The sequence below is a fragment of the Salmo salar genome, chromosome 28, assembly GCF_965601325.2.
Source record: "Salmo salar chromosome 28, fSalSal1, whole genome shotgun sequence".
Taxonomy (NCBI): Eukaryota; Metazoa; Chordata; class Actinopteri; order Salmoniformes; family Salmonidae; genus Salmo; species Salmo salar.
Window position 1 is genome coordinate 22,289,014 of NC_138318.1, and position 19,365 is coordinate 22,308,378.

The 19,365-nt window shown below is 43.2% G+C and overlaps 1 protein-coding gene across 2 annotated transcripts in view; it reads left to right on the forward strand.

Moving 5' to 3' along the window:
• The window catches only part of galnt2 (UDP-N-acetyl-alpha-D-galactosamine:polypeptide N-acetylgalactosaminyltransferase 2), a 94,321-nt gene extending 75,181 nt beyond the window's left edge, over positions 1-19,140 (forward strand). Inside the window, exons 4-16 of one of the 2 annotated variants that reach the window (XM_014179903.3) lie at positions 6,589-6,687; positions 6,895-6,962; positions 7,537-7,602; positions 8,857-8,978; positions 10,950-11,037; positions 11,581-11,668; positions 12,688-12,791; positions 13,460-13,586; positions 14,442-14,534; positions 14,750-14,833; positions 15,080-15,224; positions 15,662-15,781; positions 16,078-19,140. In XM_014179903.3, coding sequence (XP_014035378.1) covers positions 6,589-6,687; positions 6,895-6,962; positions 7,537-7,602; positions 8,857-8,978; positions 10,950-11,037; positions 11,581-11,668; positions 12,688-12,791; positions 13,460-13,586; positions 14,442-14,534; positions 14,750-14,833; positions 15,080-15,224; positions 15,662-15,781; positions 16,078-16,233 — 1,360 coding nt within the window. In that variant the 3' untranslated portion in view covers positions 16,234-19,140. The remainder of the gene's footprint in view (positions 1-6,588; positions 6,688-6,894; positions 6,963-7,536; positions 7,603-8,856; positions 8,979-10,949; positions 11,038-11,580; positions 11,669-12,687; positions 12,792-13,459; positions 13,587-14,441; positions 14,535-14,749; positions 14,834-15,079; positions 15,225-15,661; positions 15,782-16,077) is intronic. The other variant, XM_014179904.3, reaches the window with a different exon arrangement.
• The last annotated feature ends 225 nt before the right edge of the window (positions 19,141-19,365 follow it).

Consider the following 19,365-nt stretch of genomic DNA (forward strand, 5'->3'; position numbering starts at 1 on the left):
TTGATCCTTCTGACAAGTCTGCCCATACTTTGTCAAGAGTTGCAATTAAGGAACTGACACGTGCTTCTGGCTGTGGTCAGTGCGTCTGTAGGAAAGTTCTCCAAATGGAATGCAGGGTCACTTCTACTGCCAATATTACAGTCATCAGAAACCAGGCTGAATGTGAACATCGATATTTCAGCTTTTTGTCTTCTCTCCTCTGTTATGTGGATGAGTATTGCGATGAGTGCTACAACAACGGCACACTGCTCTTTGCTTTCTCCCAAATGCCCTCTTTCAGCTTTCACCCTGTCCTGTTAGTCTTAAAAAGGAAATGGGGAAGAATTCACAGTGATTGATTTGTTTATTACAGAGGTACCGCATGCTGATTTAATTTCCCATGTGTCTGTAGAGAGCTGTAACTTCTAGGAGGGGATTGAATTGTATCTCTCACCCGTCAATGTGCAAGGTTCACAGTATGTGCTCCGGTGAAAATTATTTAATGCTGAGGTCTCTGTATACATAGTTGCTGGATATCAGTGCCGGGGGGTGGCACATTGATTTGTTTGCTTCACCAGCTTGGCTCCTCTCACTGTGTGTGTGTGTGTGTGTGTGTGTGTGTGTGTGTGTGTGTGTGTGTGTGTGTGTGTGTGTGTGTGTGTGTGTTTGGGTTGAAGTATGTGGGGGTTAAATCTACGCCGGTTCACCATATATGGCTGTAGTTGTCCGCGTATTTGAATCGGGGATAGGTTTCCTCTGTAATTGACATTAAAGTAGTTTATCAATTGATATGATTCGGGGGGAAACAATCTTTATTTTGCATATTGGTTTCCATGACACTCTACAGGATTAGGCCAGTGTCTTTGAAAGTTTCATGTCTTCTTCACTGAGAATTGAGTTGCGCTCTCCCAGTGTCTGGCTGAAACTGTTGGCATGCGAGGGAAAGAGCACCATTTGGAGGACCATTTCTCAGCAGAGTGCATCACGGGTACTTCCTGTTTGAGCTTCTAGTTGTAGACAGGAAGCAGGAGTATAGAGTCATGATCTGATTTTCCAGATGAGGGAGGGCCTTGTATGCTTGCTTGTGGTCTAGGACTTTATCACCCCTAGTGGCGAAGGAGACATGTTGATGGAAGTTGGGCATTACGTGTCTTAATGACGTTGAATTAAAATCACCGACAAAAAGGAAAGCAGATGCATGGTTTCATGCTTGTTTATAGCCTCGTATAGTTCATTAAGTGCCAGCTTGTTGATTTTCTCGTCCGATTAATCGGGCAATTTAAAATATATATATATATATAAAATAAAAAATTTAAACAATTATTATTTTTTTTATTACTTTTTAAAATGTATTTATTTGTAATAATGACAATTACAACAATACTGAATGAACACTTAATATAATACTTCAATGAAACATGTTCAATTTGGTTTAAATAATGCACAAACAAAGTGTTGGAGAAGAAAGTAAAAGTGCAATATGTGCCATGTAAGAAAGCTAACATTTAAGTTCCTTGCTCAGAACATGAGAACATATGAAAGCTGGTGGTTCCTTTTAACATGAGTCTTCAATATTCCCAGGTAAGAAGTTTTAGGTTGTAGTTATTATAGGAATTATAGGACTATTTCTCTCTATACGATTTGTATGTGTGTGTGTGTGTGTGTGTGTGTGTGTGTGTGTGTGTGTGTGTGTGTGTGTGTGTGTGTGTGTGTGATATATCTATATATATATATCTATATATATCCATATATATATATATATATTATATATCACACACACACACACACACACACACAATACAAATCGTATAGAGAGAAATAGTCCTATAATAACTACAACCTAAAACTTCTTACCTGGGAATATATATATATATATATCACACACACACACACACACACACACACACACACACACACACACAGTTAAGTCGGAAGTTTACATATACCTTAGCCAAATACATTTAAACTCAGTTTTTCACAATTCCTGACATTTAATCCTAGTAAAAATTCCCTTTCTTAGGTCAGTTAGGATCACCACTTTATTTTAAGAATGTGAAATGTTAGAATAATAGTAGAGAGAATGATTTATTTATTTCATCACATTCCCAGTGGGTCAGAAGTTTACATACACGCACTCAATAAATATTTGGTAGCATTGCCTTTAAATTGTTTAACTTGGGTCAAATGTTTTGGGTAGCCTTCCACAAGCTTCCCACAATAAGTTGGGTGAATTTTGGCCCAGTTCTCCTGACAGAGCTGGTGTAACTGAGTCAGGTTTGTAGGCCTCCTTGTTCGCACACGCTTTTTCAGTTCTGCCCACAAATTTTCTATAGGATTGACGTCAGGGATTTGTGATGGCCACTCCAATACCTTGACTTTGTTGTCCTTAAGCCATTTTGCCACAACTTTGGAAGTATGCTTAGGGTCGTTGTCCATTTGGAAGACCCATTTGCGACAAAACTTTAACTTCCTGACTGATGTCTTGAGATGTTGCTTCAATATGTACACATCATTTTAATTTCTCACAATCCCATCTATTTTGTGAAGTGCACCAGTCCCTCCTGCAGCAAATCAGCCCCACAACATGATGCTGCCACCCCCGTGCTTCACGGTTGAGATGGTGTGCTTCAGCTTGCAAGCATCCCCCATTTTCCTCAAATTTGTTTCATTAGACCAGAGGACATTTCTCCCAAAAGTACGATCTTTGTCCCCATGTGCAGTTGCAAACCGTAGTCTGGCTTTTTTATGGCAGTTTTGGAGCAGTGGCTTCTTCCTTGCTGAGCGGCCTTTCAGGTTATGTCGATATAGGACTCGTTTTACTGTGGATATAGATACTTTTGTAACTGTTTCCTCCAGCATCATCACAAGATCCTTTGCTGTTGTTCTGGGATTGATTTGCATTTTTCGCATCAAAGTACGTTCATCTCCTTCCTGAGCGGTATGACGGTTGCGTGGTCCCATGATGTTTATACTTGTGTACTATTGTTTGTACAGATGAACGTGGTACCTTCAGGCATTTGGAAATTGCTCCCAAGGATGAACCAGACTTGTTGAGGTCTACAATTGTTTTTGAGGTCTTGGCTGATTTCTTTTGATTTTTCCCATGATGTCAAGCAAAGAGGCACTGAGTTTGAAGGTAGGCCTTGAAATACATCCACAGGTACACCTCCAATTGACTCAAATGATGTCAATTAGCCTATCAGAAGCTTCTAAAGCCATTACATTTTCTGGAATTTTCCAAGCTGTTTAAAGGCACAGTCAACTTAGTGTATGTAAACTTCTGACCCACTGGAATTGTGATACAGTGAATGAATCTGTCTGTAAACAATTGTTTGGAAAAATTACTTGTGTCATGCACAAAGTAGATGTTCTAACCGACTTGCCAAAACTATAGTTTGTTAAAAACTTATTCGGGATAGGGGGCAGTATTCGGAAGTTTGGATGAATGAGGTGCCCAAAGTAAACTGCCTGTTACTCAGGCCCAGAAGCTAGGATATGCATGTAATTGGTAGTATTGGATAGAAAACACACTAAAGTTTCCAAAACTGTTAAAATAATGTCTGAGTATAACAGAACTGATATGGACAATCCATCCAGACGTTTCTTTTTTCAGCTCACCACTTATTACAATGGCTCTCAATGGGAATATAAAAGGAATACCTCCCAGATTGCAGTTCCTAGGGCTTCCACTAGATGTCATCAGTCTTTAGAAAGAGTTTCAGGCTTGTTTTTTAAAAAATGAGCTAGAATTTGTAGTTTTTCTAAGTGGCTCCCATTTTGGCTGTAATGTTTGTAGTGCATTCCGATGAGGGCGCGCACTTCGTTATTTATCTCCGGTAATGGACGTACTATTCTCCTTCTTAAATGTTATAGTTTATTTACATATTAGGGTACCTGAGGATTGATTTAGAAACGTTGTTTGACTTGTTTGGAAGAAGTTTATTGGTATGCATTTTGAATGAGGGAAACCGGTGCATTACTGAGTCAAGTGCGCCAACTAAATTAACTTTTTGGGGATATAAAGAAGGACTTTATTGAACAAATGGACCATTTGTTATGTAGCTGGGACCCTTGTGATTGCAACCAGATGAAGATCTTCAAAGGTAAATTATTTATTTTTTCGCTATTTCTGACTTTCGTGACACATCTGCTTGGTTGGAAAATTAATGTAATGCTTTTGTGTGCGGGTCGCTGTCCTCAGATAATCGCATGGTGTGCTTTCGCCGTAAAGCCTTTTTGAAATCTGACAAAGCGGATGGATTAACAAGAAGTTAAGCTTTTAAATTATCTATGACACTGGTATTTTCAGTGTTTAATATTACGATTTTTGTCATTTGAATTTCGCACTCTGCAATTTCACCAGATGTTGTCGAGGCCGGGCGCTAGCAGTATGCCTATCCCAAAGAGGTTTTAACAAAAAATGTGTGGAGTGGTTGAAAACAAGTTTTAATGACTCCAACCTAAGTGTGTGTCAACTTCCGACTTCAAGTGTGTGTGTGTGTGTGTGTGTGTGTGTGTGTGTGTGTGTGTGTGTGTGTGTGTGTGTGTGTGTGTATGAAAACTTTCTGTGGAGGTAGAAGGGGTGGCATTTGACCATCAGGTATTCCAAGACGGGTGAACAATGGGTCGAGACTTCCATTGCGCTAGAGTCGGCACACCATTTGCTATAGATGAAGAGGCATACCATTCCTAATTTTCCTGAATCCGATGTCCTGTCCGCTCCGGGGAATGGAGAATCCATTGAGTTGGACAGCCTTCACCTTGCCAGGGCTCACCCTCTCTTGCCTCTCTTTCGCCGGCGTTTCCTCTTGGATAGCCTGAAAATTGAGTCGGAATTACACAAAGAGACCAGGGCAGATGAGATACATGTTGTGCAAAAAAGGTTATGATAAACTCCAGAAGTATCACAAAATAGCAAAGTTGTGTCCGAGCTCGCAAGATGACAGCCATACAGTACAGTGCCATCTTTCCTGTCTCTGCACTGCCTGCGGCTGTCTGCCCAGCACCATTGAACACTTAGATGAGAGATTCCGCCTCCTCTGATTCTTGTCACAAGAGATGCCTTTTATTTCGGTGTCCTTTTTTTGTTGTTGACCAGATTAAATTGCTTGGCTTCTTGAATCTTCAGACAGACCATTAACTTGGATGGCAGGAGACATGCTGGAGGCCTGCTGGAGGCCGCAGGTCTTAATTGGAATGTTTTATGTATTGTCTGTTGTCGACCCAGCGTGGACTCGGTAACCGCTGTCTGCCGTTTTGGCCACTCTCTCCAATTCTAATGAAGCGTTCTCAGTGTACACTGCCGGATACATATTTAATGAGGAAGGTGAGCCAGTTAGATTATGAAGCGCTGAACGGCGTGCACGTGAAGCCATCAAAGGACCAGGCAGTAGACTATACAAAGCAACTCATCAGCTGTGCTTGTTTTTCATTTGTGCTTGTCTTTTATATCCCCTCCCTACAGTATCTTGTTACTGACACCTCATTGTAATTACAGAGCTCAGAGGGAGCTACATTACATGACATACATGAAGTTTGAAGCCTAATTGTTGTCTGTGCAATGAAAAGGGAGTGCCACAGTTTTTTTTTTTTTATGGTACAGCAAGCCGGTGTCAAGGGCTTGGTTAAGCCTGGGATGGTTTACTAGACTGGTTTACATGCATTTGAAGAACAGAGAAGCAGCCTTCAGCGTGGACTTTAATGCGAATGCAGTCCTAACAGTAACGTGGGTTAGGAATTTAAGTATTTATATTTGAAATACTTATTTTCTGTGTATTTTAGTATTTCCAAATGACGTGTCCAGTTCACCTTCTATTTTCAAATAGCTTTCTTTTTTCCAAATAAATGTCTAAGACCAACCAGACCTGGGTTCAAATGCTTGGGGTATTTTTAAATATTTGTATTTGAAAATACATTGAGTATTTTCAGTATTTGAGTATTTTTCTTGGCCCGGATGATACAGTACTTGCTGTGCTCTGTATTATGTGGACCACTCCCATAGTTGACCTCTGCTCTGGGAACTATGAGCAGCTATTTTTTGCCTGGAGTGATTCCTACAAAGGGAGAGTCGTGTCTTGTCTTGTAACTCCTTTAGGAAGCATTGATTGACGTCAAAGCCTTACTCTTGTCCCTCCATTTCTCCATCTTCTCTCCTCTCTCCAAGGAGGCTCGTCATGGGCAGTCTCTGTGTCGATGGGTTTGACGTGGGGAACCTCGATGCTCTCACCCATACACAAAGCCGAAGCTGCTGGTGACTGGGCTCTAGCGGATTAGCCCATCTCTGTCATATTGAAATCTTAAGGGGCTTGTCTGAGCCTCCATCGCTTAAGCAAGCAAGACTTGCTGTCGATCACATCTTCACCAAACCGTCACAAGTGTGTGTGCAAAATAGAGCCTATTTTTTTTTTATATAGGATACAGATCGAATACATTGGTCTGGGCCCGGAGACTTAAACTCCAAAAGCTGAAGATATTCAGCCAGCGTATTGGAGCACACAACACCAGCTCATTTTTAAAATCTTGTTTAAAATGTAGATAATTTGTCCTTTTAGACCATTGAGTGTGTTTTCAGTGCCCTAATGAATTTGCGTGTTTTCCTGTCTCCTTCAGCTGCCGGCATAAACAGTGGAAGACTGAGCTGCCTTCTTCTAGTGTGGTCATTACCTTCCACAATGAGGCCCGCTCAGCTCTGCTCCGCACCGTGGTCAGGTGAGCGCACACACACACACAACACACACACACACACACACACACACACACACACACACACACACACACACACACACACACACACACACACACACACACACACACACACACACACACACACACACACACACTAACAGGCTAGGCCTGGAGATACTAACCCATGTCTAACCCTCTCCTCTCCTCTGCCCTCCCTCCCTCCCCCTCCAGTGTTCTTAAGAAGAGTCCCCCACACCTTGTCAAGGAGATTATCCTGGTGGACGATTACAGCGACAACCGTGAGTTTCTGTTTGATGAGTAGTCTTAAGGTTAGTCTTAACTCTCTCCCTCTTTTGCTCTGTTACTCTGGATCAGTACTGGCACTGGTTTAGAGGTTCCAGGCCCTTCTCTCCCCCACCACCCAGTCTGTAAACTAAAACCCCTGTCCTGAACCATTGTCGAGCCTCCCTCCCTGTCAACTCTGGGTGACCCCCAATCCTAAGGGCATATGCCTCTTGCTTGGGCTTTGATGGCTGTGCACTCCAGACACTTTAACAGACATCACGCCTATGATATGTTTTATTATTTCCCTCCATAGTTTTCATCGAGGTCTCTTGTACATTAAAGCGTTTTGAGATAGATTGAAGCAACTTTGATATTTGAGTCGTTCTAGAGTTGTTGTCCGTCAGTGTCTGGGCCCTGGAGGGCCACTGCGTAAACCTTTGGTCCCACTTTATATGAAACAGAAGTGAATAAAGGCTGAATAAAGTCTTCATAAACCCATTATAAGGCCTATATAAATGTTTATTTGACATGTGTATATATGTATATAGATGGTTTATTTTAATAACCGTTTGTTGTCTCGTGGTTCAGCTGAGGATGGAGCCTTGTTGGGGAAAATTGAGAAGATCCGGGTTCTTCGAAATGATCGACGAGAAGGTGAGTGGACAAATGGGAACACCAATAAAACTGTTAGTTGGAAATGAGTGGTCAGGCTTCATTCATCATATTATTTGATGGCCATTTTTATTGACCTTGTCCAACGCTGCATGTTCCCTAATCAGTGATTTGCCAGTTGTAAAAGCAGAGAAAGATTATTTGGGCTAGGAAAGGATTTGGAGTTTAAAACAGAGTCCTGATTGTTAGGGCAATTCTCATGAAAAGCACTGAACAGGTTTATAGGGGCCAATGGGGAGAAAATATACACTGCAGAACAATGAAAAGTTTGTAACAAGCAGAGTATATTTTTGAAAAGTGCTTTGTGTGCTTTCCAATAGAAAGAACATTGGGCCAAAAATACCTGGCTGCAGTCCTCTGTTCATTATCGCTATCTCTGCAAAACTGATTACCTCATTTACAACTCCACAATCACACACTGCCCCCTTCAACCAATTAAGCATGAATTTGATTATCGAACCCGGGATCAAAGAAAGTTAATATGAGCTAGCACTTCTGCAAAGATACTAGATGACTTCAGAAGTCCATTAAAACGTACTAATTAAATACACTGAGTGTACAAAACATTAAGAACACCTTCCTAATATTGAGTTCCACTCCATCTTTTGCCCTCAGAACAGCCTCAATTCGTCAGAGCATGGACTCTACAAGGTGTCTACAGCATTCCACAGGGATGCTGGCCCATGTAGACTCCAATGCTTCCCACAGTTGTGTCAAGTTGTCTGGATGTCCTCTGGGTGGTGGACCATTCTTGATACACACAGGAAACTGTTGAGCGTGAAAAACCCAGCAGTGTTGCAGTTCTTGACACAAACTGGTGCGCCTGGCATCTACTACCATACCCCGTTCAAAGGCAATCTTTTGTCTTGTCCATTAACCCTCTGAATGGCACACATACACAATCCATGTCTCAATTGTCTCTAGGCTTCAAAATCATTCTCCGCCCCCTTCATCTACACTGCATTAAACAAGTGACATCAATAAGGGATCATAGCATTCACCTGGTCAGTCTATGTCATGGAAAGAGCGGATGTTCCTAATGTTTTGTACACTCATTGTAGCTAGCACTTTTCACTTTAATCATTTAACCATATTTTGGTGATATGCACATCCCAAACTTCAGCGAACCGGTGCTGGGCAATAAGTATACTTAGATAAAGAAGTTAGAGCCTTGCACACACATGAGTAGCCCATTGTGTATTTGTAGATTACATCATGTTGTTGACACCTCCACAGGTCTGATGAGATCTCGGGTGAGGGGGGCCGACGCAGCCACTGCCAGTGTTCTCACCTTCCTGGACAGCCATTGCGAGTGTAACGAACACTGGCTGGAACCGCTGCTGGAGAGAGTGGCTGAGGTCAGTGTGTCCCACAGTCACAGAACACACACACACCTGACATTTAGTGCACACACACCGGACCACATAATGTTCAGCATTGTATTGAAGCTGCAGCCACCACTGACTATGGCCTGAGCTCAGACACTTACCGTTATCCTGTTATTAGCATTTTATCTGCTGCTCACTGCGCTGATCTGTTGAGTTGTTGAGTTGTTGTGTTGGCAGAGAGAGGAGAGCGCACCTGGAGATTTCTCAGACAGGCAGGAAGACAGACATGCAGACACTGGCAGGCAGGCAGGCGGATGGACGGACACAATGACGGACGGACACAATGACGGACGGACACAATGACGGCCGGACGGACACAATGACGGCCGGACGGACACAATGACGGCCGGACGGACACAATGACGGCCGGACGGACGGACACAATGACGGCCGGACGGACGGACACAATGACGGCCGGACGGACGGACACAATGACGGCCGGACGGACGGACACAATGACGGCCGGACGGACGGACGGACACAATGACGGCCGGCCGGACGGACGGACACAATGACGGACGGACGGACGGACGGACACAATGACGGACGGACGGACGGACGGACGGACACAATGACGGACGGACGGACGGACACAATGACGGACACAATGACGGACACAATGACGGACGGACACAATGACGGACGGACGGACGGACGGACACAATGACGGACGGACGGACACAATGACGGACGGACGGACGGACGGACGGACGGACACAATGACGGACGGACGGACGGACGGACGGACGGACGGACACAATGACGGACGGACGGACGGACGGACACAATGACGGACGGACGGACACAATGACGGACGGACGGACGGACGGACACAATGACGGACGGACAGACAGACGGACACAATGGCAGATGGACAGGCAGGGGGGCAGCCAGACAGACAGACTGATGGATAAACACACTGACAGACATTGGTGATTCAGAGGGGCTGAGACGAGCACAGGTAACGTTAAACACACTGAAGGTTCTTAAATGGATACACAGACAGAGGGACAGTTTGGGGTTCAGCCAGGTAGGGTAAACATGACTAGAGTTGCTAAAGAATGCAATATCGACAAGCTTTAAGAGTATTACCTACTGTACGTGTCACTCAGTTGTGGGGAGGAGCTGCCGCACCTTCCGCTAGCAAACAAGTGCATTGCACCAGGACGTGCATCCTGTTGGGAACCTGCCCAGCAAGGACAGTTCAAAGACACACACACACACACACACACACACACACACACACACACACACACACACAGAACAACACAGCCTTTCAACCCCTCTGAGTTTTCCATAATTTTTTTTGCTGCATACACTTGGCTTCAACACTTGTTTACTGCTGTCGGGTCTGAACACAGTTTAGGAAAAACTAAGTAATATGATTTAATGAGCTCTAACTCACCGTTGGTTGGACCAATCTTCCATGGAACACTGTCACTGCTGTAGTTCTCTGTTGTTCCAACTAAAGACTTGGAATAGTTCTGAAATGATTCAATCCATCTGATTATGTCACTCTCAGCAAATCATCCACTTCCCTCTTGGAAATCTATTTGTGTTCTGGCTGCGTTAAATATATGAGCTTAAGTACAAATTTGGGCAAATGTTTGACTCGCCGTAGATCTGTTTTGGACTAACTTTGTTATAGCTTTTATCCAGTGCCTGGTTTGAAATTATGCAGTGGTTTAACTGAATATTTCAGTCCTTCAGTAATGCTGAATTCAGATCCAGTGGACAGTCTCTCAATTGGTTTGACTTGAGAGACCACCTACCTCATGCCCACCCATAAAATACTTTTTGGCTTCTTTTGGTTTAAATGAACAGTTTTGGTGGCAGAGGGGCCTGGATGTCGGGAGTCTTTGTGGCCCGCCTGGAAAATAATCTAGCGGAACACTCTGGATCTTTGTGTCCCATCTTAATCTCTCTTTACTTCTCCCACAGGACAAAACGCGAGTTGTTTCCCCCATCATCGACGTCATCAACATGGACAACTTCCAGTACGTAGGCGCCTCGGCCGATCTCAAAGGAGGTAAATCCCACTCATCTACGCCAGCAGCTTTCCTTTCCTCTCTAGGGCAGGCTGGCCTTTAGGAAAATCACATTGCAGTTTTCCACTCGGTGCCCAATGTCACCTTCTGCCAAAGATGTTTAGGTTTTTTGGTGTGTGGCTGGCTGGCTATGCGTGCGCATGTGTGTGAAAACAAAGAATCGAATAAGTACATGAAAAATCTTGAAAATGGGATTGCCCTTTGGAATGGAAACTATTTGATTGATTCGTCCAGGGATATAGGCAGGTAACATTAGCACGGTGTCGTTGTGCATTCCAATGGCTTTTGTATTCTATATGGCTTATGAGAAGTGTTATGTACAGCCATAAGAAAATAGAGGCAATGCCACAGATATGTGATCTATCAGATAGGCATTGTGTGTGATATAAGTTTTAGTAGGAATACAATCACATCTGACAACCAACACGGCTTTTTCCTGTTGTCAAAATGACTCAACTCTTATTCACTTGAAATTACTTGAAACCTAATCTGTACCTGGTGTGTGTGTGTTTTTCCACCTCTAGGATTTGATTGGAACCTGGTCTTCAAGTGGGACTATATGACCCTGGAGCAGAGGAGGGCGCGTCAAGGAAACCCCACTGCTCCAATCAAGTAAGCCACCTTCTGTTCTTTCTGCTGCCCTTTCCTGCCAGCCTCACCTCTACTAATAATTCATAGCTACGCATCTGGGCCCGCTGGAGGAGATGCTGAGGCAGGCAGCATTAGATGTCAGTATCAGTGTGCAGCGTCAGATCTGAGCACTCTGGGGAATACGGGCCAATGCTCCTCAAAAAGACCCAGAGTCTTTGAGCCTCTAAGTCTCTATGTCCTGTTTTCTCCCTGACATCTACGGTGCCGTACGACATCGGCGAGTGCAGTAAACAAAGGCAGAGGTGATTGAAGATGTTCGTATCATCTTATCCAGCTTTGTCTTAAACTGTGTATGGTAATAAGGGAGAAGAGATTTGATGGGGATATTGCCGTTAAAGGATAGATTTAGTACATTGACCTATTTTCCTGCAATTCTATCACTTGTAGATCAGAAGAGAGGGCAAAAATGTTGATTTGTTCAATCAATATGAGCTCATAGAAATTATTGTTTTACTAAGTAACCCAATGTTAGATGCATTCTCTCAGCGAACCATGGTTTACCAACAGAGGGCAGCATTTAATCGATATCCAAAGGCTAGAATTTGAATTTGGCCCTTCATTTCCTAAAATGCATTTTGTTCCTCTTCACTAGGTGATGGTAATTAACCCATTAACCTAAAGGGTGACAAATCATTTTTCATAATTTGTTTAGTCTGAAATCTTCCACTGGAGCCATGGATTTCCCAAAAGTTCATTTAAGAGAACAACAGCAGACTAGTTCAAGATGCTCATTATGTTTTTCTTCCTTTTGAAAACAAAATGGCCTCTGAGGAGAAGTGGTGTATTATTCCCTCCAGACAGCCAGAGGACAGGACACCACAGCCCCTGCTGCTGCCAGGTTACAGGGCCAGGCTCTGTGCATCACATGCTGATGACAGGACTGTAGGAGAGCTGAACTTTGCTTGACTTTGCTTAGTCTGTCTCACTGTTTTGTCTCATGACCCTGACGAACTGTACTTTCGGTCCTACCTCTTTCTCAGGACTCCCATGATTGCCGGCGGACTCTTTGTCATGGACAAGGACTACTTTGAGTTGCTGGGGAAGTACGACATGATGATGGATGTGTGGGGCGGAGAGAATCTAGGTAATAGGACACAGAACACTAGGAACGCTTGAGCTTGTTTGACATTGTGTGCCTAGGGAATGGGAGAGGGAGTGTGCCCCACTCTACCTTTTGTTGGATTGGTTTACGATGTCCATATGTCAACCAAGAGTTGAGGAGAGACAGACTGCATCACTTCTTCTTTTTAGAAGAAACAAACACTTACCCCTCCAGACATGCCACCAGGGGTCTTTTCACAGTCCCCAAATCCAGAACAAATTCAAGAATGTGTACAGTATTATATAGAGCCTTTATTGCATGGAACTCTGATCTATCTCCTATTGCTCAAATAAACAGTAAACCAAGTTTTTTTTTAAACAGATAAAGCAACACCTCGCGGCACAACGCCTCTCCCCTATTTGACCTAGATAGTTTGTGTATGTATTGACATGTAGGCTGTGTGCCTTTAAAAAGCAAATGTATGTAGTTCTGTTCTTGTCTATTAATGTTCTGTATAATGTCATGTTTCATGTTTTGTGTGGACCCCAGGAAGAGTAGCTGCTGCTTTTGCAACAGCTAATGGGGATCCTAATACCAAATATTGACATTGAAGGTACCAACCGTGGGAAGTTATAGCATAATGAAATGTAACTCTAAAACCTTGCCATAAACCGTTATATTAATGTGTGTTTTGTGTTTGGACATTGCAGAGATCTCTTTCCGCGTGTGGCAGTGTGGCGGCAGTCTAGAGATCATTCCCTGCAGTCGAGTGGGACATGTCTTCAGGAAGCAGCACCCATATACCTTTCCTGGGGGCAGTGGCACCGTGTTTGCTAGGTGACTATTGATTGTCCCTGTGATGTGATTTAGACTTGGCTAAAGCCTGCCCTCTTCGGTCCAATATGTGTAAAAACCTATTCTACATACTGTCATATACCAACCAGAGTCCCGGTACATTAGGGTTTTGACATTTGAGCCATAGAGAATACCCACTGTACAGGCTAACAACTGGTAATTGAGTTATACCACTAACTTTACCCTTATTTTCACCGTTCTCAAAGATCCAATGAAATTCAAGCTGAGGAGGCGGAGTGAATACTTGCTAGCCAATCAAATGACATAACTTGCGGTTGTAGCCCGTAGAGGGCCTGTTTCATTCCTCTGAAATTCACATAATAATACCACTGTTCAAGTCTAGCTGAGCTGCAGTCATTAAAATAGAGGCGCAGTCAGAGCAGAAGCCTCAGCTCTGCTCTCATCTTGGCTTCATCCCTGCAGTGTCAACACTGTTCAAGTATGCATCACATCAGGGTGATTCATCAATGCGACGAGAGTGAGTGAACGTTCCTTCACTGCCAGTCTGTCACGCAGCACTGGAAACCCCACAGATTGCCAAGTCTTAGGACGTGTGCTCTTATCTCAAAATAGTTGAGGACTGTCACTCTCCTCCTGTGTTTTCTGAAGCTTGAACCGCCTCATCACTTTCTCTTGCCCCGTTCAAATTATTTTGACAGGCATCCTTCATTGAAGAAATAACAGATATGATCAAATGAATAGGTCCAATAACATTGCCTATAGCTTTTAGGCTACTGTACCATGAAATGGTCAAATCAGTGACTATTTCAAGGACTGGAAGGACCAGGAAGGCCACATTTTTATAAGTATTCTAACATGGTGTCTGTCCGTCCACAGGAACACGAGGCGAGCAGCAGAGGTGTGGATGGACGAGTTTAAGAACTTCTACTACGCCGCTGTGCCCTCGGCCCGAAACGTGCCCTATGGCAAGTAAGTGTCCTTTCAGACACCGTTCTTCCCATGATGGAGTCGCAGACTGCCCTGCTGAGCTTGTATAGAATATCAACATTTCCCTTTTTCTGACACCTCCAGAAGGTTATAGTAGTGATCTCAGTTGCCTCCAGATGTCATGCTGCGGCTGTCTGTCTCTCTGAGATGGCTGGTAATTAGATGAGTCATGGGTTTCCTCTCTGTGTGTCTGGCAGCATTCAGAGCAGAATGGAAATGAAGAAGAGGCTGGGCTGCCAGCCATTCAAGTGGTACCTGGAGAACGTGTACCCTGAGCTGCGGTAAGTAGAGAGACCACACCACCACAGTGGACCAGCAATATATTGCTTTGAAAACGGACAAAGTTGAATGGAAAGACATAACTGTTGACTGTTTCCCCTACCATTATATAGGCAGGACATAGTTTGGGGGCCTTTGCTGCTTTCCACTTACAAATTAAACTAGGGGAAAGACTGCGGTGGGTGGCATATACCCACATCTTGTGATTTGACATCCCCTTGACTTGTGCTGTGTGTCTGGCCCTTCAGGGTCCCTGACCATCAGGACATTGCCTTCGGCGCTCTGCAGCAGGGAGGTAACTGCTTAGACACGCTGGGACACTTTGCAGACGGAGTGGTGGGGGTCTACGAATGCCACAACGCTGGGGGAAATCAGGTATCATTCAGGGCTCAGGTACTGCTCAGATCCATTACACATAACCAAGCTGTGCACTGGGCTGGGTAACACACAATGAGGTGGGTTTACTTTATAAATAAAACACTGCCGCAGCTTTTCAGAGGGTCCCAGTGCACATGTCAAAGAGTTGGTCAGGTACTGTACTGGACAGTCAACTAATGCTTTGATTGGGTGTCTCCGATTCATACTGATGAAATCCATGTTGATGTCCCACTTACCACAACATGTTGATCATATACTAAAGCTGGAGGAGGGGATTCTGGGAGTCAAGCCACTGTTGGTGTAAATATGTGTGATTTTCAACATACATGTACACATCACATATTCACACTTGATAAAGACAAACACTTTAAAAATGGATCTGTATAATAATTCAGGAGTACCTAAACTGTGCCAATGTAGCAAATTCACTGTGTCCCACTCTTTGTCCACAGGAATGGGCGCTGACCAAGGACAAGTCAGTAAAGCACATGGACCTTTGTCTGACGGTGGTAGACCGCACCGCAGGTTCACAAATCAAGCTGCAGGGCTGCAGGGAAAATGACAGCAGACAGGTGAGCGAGCTGAGCACCACGGATCAGATCGATCAAAAGGCACTAGTAGTAAAGGAAAGTGACTAACCGCAGTCCGGCAGTTAGCATGGTAATAGAACATTCATTTGGTTTTGCCATGGAATGTGGATTATGATGGATTGGGATGATCCCTTTGGATATGCACTATAGATAATTCACCATAAACTCACTGTCAATTGAAACCATTAGTGATTATAGTACTCACAGTACATACAAACCTGTGACTGATTTGTCACCCTTGTTTCCCCCATGTCCCCACCTATCCTTCCTGTCTCCAGAAATGGGAGCAGATTGAGAGCAACTCTAAATTGCGGCACGTGGGTAGCAACCTGTGCCTGGACAGCCACAGTGCACGCACTGGGGGGCTGACAGTGGAGGTGTGCAGCCCCAACCTCAACCAGCAGTGGAAGTTCACTCTCAACCTCCAACTCTAGAGAGAGAGTGTCCCCACCACCACCTCCTCCACCACCACCTCCTGCTCTCCTCCCCGGAGCCACATAGACTAGAGCCACCCAGCAACAACTACGGACAGATGGACGGACAGACGGAGGCCCCCGGAGGGGCCACAACACACAGAGGGAAGGATATGAAACTACAGACCAAGTGGGATGATGACGCTTTCCATTCAACTATATACCTCAGTGTTTCATCTTTAGTCCTGCTCTTTGGAAAGTGAATGTTATTTTTCTTAATGCAGGTGAAATGGAATTAACTTTCTGGATGTTTTTCTTCTTTTTTTACGTGTTCTTTTAAAATGTCTCTTTCCACTGAAGTTCACTGCGTTTCTGAAATGGATGTGACTTATTTTGTTGTCCTTTTTCTCTCTCAAGTAATCTATCTTTGTTGAATGTAAAAGACGTATTCCATAGAGGTTCCCTGACTAGACCGAGACGGCCCAGGAAGAAAGCTGATGGTTTTGGTATGGTTTGTTGGTTTGGCCCCTTAAGTCCTGCTGGTAGAAGGGAAAGGACTCTACGCACTGTTCCTTTCATTCACTGAAACACTTATCTTCTGATTGGTGGGCTGTTCTGACAGTGAACAGTAAAGAGATGGAGAGAACAAAATCATTTTTTTTCTTCTACAATTATACAGAATTTTCTTCCTGCTCCCGTCACACGTGTTGTAAAAAGGTGCGTCGTCTGATCAGAAGGGTGCTCTTCGCGGGTCTCTCATGGATACTATGGGGCCAAGAGTTGTCAAGGGTGTGGATGTATCGCTGCTGGGTCATCAGATTGTAGCACTTGCTGCTACGACTCATTATTTTTCCCATTTGTCCATCACAATTGAATGGAAAACTTTTTTTTTTTTATATATATATATATATATTTCATTCATGTATTTTTTTTTTCTTTGCAAAAGCAGTACAGTGTCCAAGTTTGATTTATTTGTAACAGACATTTAATAATTTTTTTGTTCAATTATACTGTAGAATAATCAACTAAGTTACACAGTAAATTTAACTGATAATTCTTTATTCTCGTTGCTTGACTGTGCTCTTGTGAGTAAAAACGTATCTACTTACTGTATCGATTTTCTTTTTTTTTCTTCTCCCTTTTCAGTGTTGGTGTTACCATGGTAACAACCTCATACAAATTAGTAATGGTGAAGAGTTTATTACAGGGTAATGTTGGAACCATCATTTCCGTTCTACAAGTGTTCTTGAAATGTTCTCACACACAGTGTATGTATACATTGGAGTCCTTATTGTCACTATTTGTGATTTGCCATTTTAGAAAAGTACACTTCATCTGAGGTAAGCGACAAAGACAGCATTTACATGGGAGGGCCTTGTGTTGCATGTTGTACCAATACTTGAGCGTCTTTTTTTTTCCTGTCCTTTTGTTTGTCTCGACATTGCACGCATGCTTTGTGAATGATGTCTTTGCCTTTTTTGATATCCATCATACTGTAAAGGGGAATGTGTTTTTGTGCGCTAGTGAACAGGTTTCTTGAAGGAGGGCAGGTCATTCGGCTATAGTTAACTGGACTCAAGGGAGAAAAGCAATAAGATGTTCTTATTTCATTGTTGTGCATTTTAGCTCGCATCTGCTTCGGGTGTATTCTGATTGGGTTAATACATTAGCTTGTGATTTATGTGGTACTTTAAACGTTACTGTTCGTTTCTGAGGGGCAGCCGAACCCACCGCTAATGTGATGGCCAAAGGCGCCTATAACGACTTACGAAAGCAAAGATTCATCCATTGACATGGCATTGTTTTTGTCTCGGTTGGGATGCCCCCAATTTCAATAGATTAATTTATTCTAGAATAGCAAATGACTAATTATTCAGTAATATTTGCTGTCTGTATTTTGTGGGCCCCCATTATATATGCATATATCCCTTTGTTCTACACCATTCTGGTCAAACTTTCGTATAGATAGGGAGACTCCAACCACCATCAGTATAGAAACAAGCATCACAACGACAAAACAGATGCAACAGCTCCCATCTCTAACTTGTGTGGAGGTATTGCATTTCAGAAATGCCAAAGAGATGAGGTATCCCACAGTAAGAGATGTGGAGCAGGGGATAGAGGTAACATCCCATATTTTACCTGCAGTATCTGCAGTTCAGAGTGTGAGACCTGAGTGAGCAGGACTATGGGATCATGAGAATTGGGTGTTGTAACCTCCCATGTGAGAGGTGTTAGGATTATGACAAGTTGCACATGGAATGAGCGCTGGTCTGCCATCACGTCACTGTTGAAATTGTAACAATTTCAGAGATCATGTCAATTGTAACAATTCAAATGTGAAAGTTCAGATGGTTAGAGGCCTATAGTACTAAATGGGATTGCTTGTGTGAACATTGTCTACATGGTGGCAACGGTTGTTCAAGTACTGAATAAAGCCTTTTTAGTAAGACTTGTGTGAAAATGAAGTTTGCTGTTCACTAGGAGTTACGGAGAAAAAGAATCTTAGAATTACAGCCACATTTTAATTGGATGAAATGTTTACATAGCACAATGTGCCAAAGTTATTTGATTTGCATTGTCAGTACAATTTGTGATTCAAGTTTAGGTGAGGGACGTGCATTGAATGATAAACCAAATTATTGATCACTAGAAATTGAATACGGTTTGTTCCTCTATTTTTTTTGCTGTAGGAAAATTAGGTTGATTCAAATCAGTGGCAAGGGAGGCAGCATGGAGGTAACATTTAAGTGTATATCTTTGTATATACAGTACGTTTGTCTATGTACATATACACATACTGTAAGCAACAGCAGTTACTAGTGAGTTGGTCTACTGTACAGCGCTTGTAATTCATTGTTTTATAGTTATGGCAAATTTAACTGAATGAGGAAAAATGATTAACTTAAATAAATGCATTTATATAAAGAGGTGTGGACTTTCTTTGCTAATTAAGAGTCTTCAAGGAATGCAATGAGAAATAAAGCTTGGATTTTAATGATGGCTGTAACTAAACAATTCAAATCAGTTTCTGACCTCCTTGCTCTCATTGCTATGCAGTCATTCTCAGGGGAAAAGAGGCCAGTTTTGTCATGGAACAGAAATAGCCTCTAACAAAGAAATCCACTGTCTGATTTCCAATCTGCCCATTCT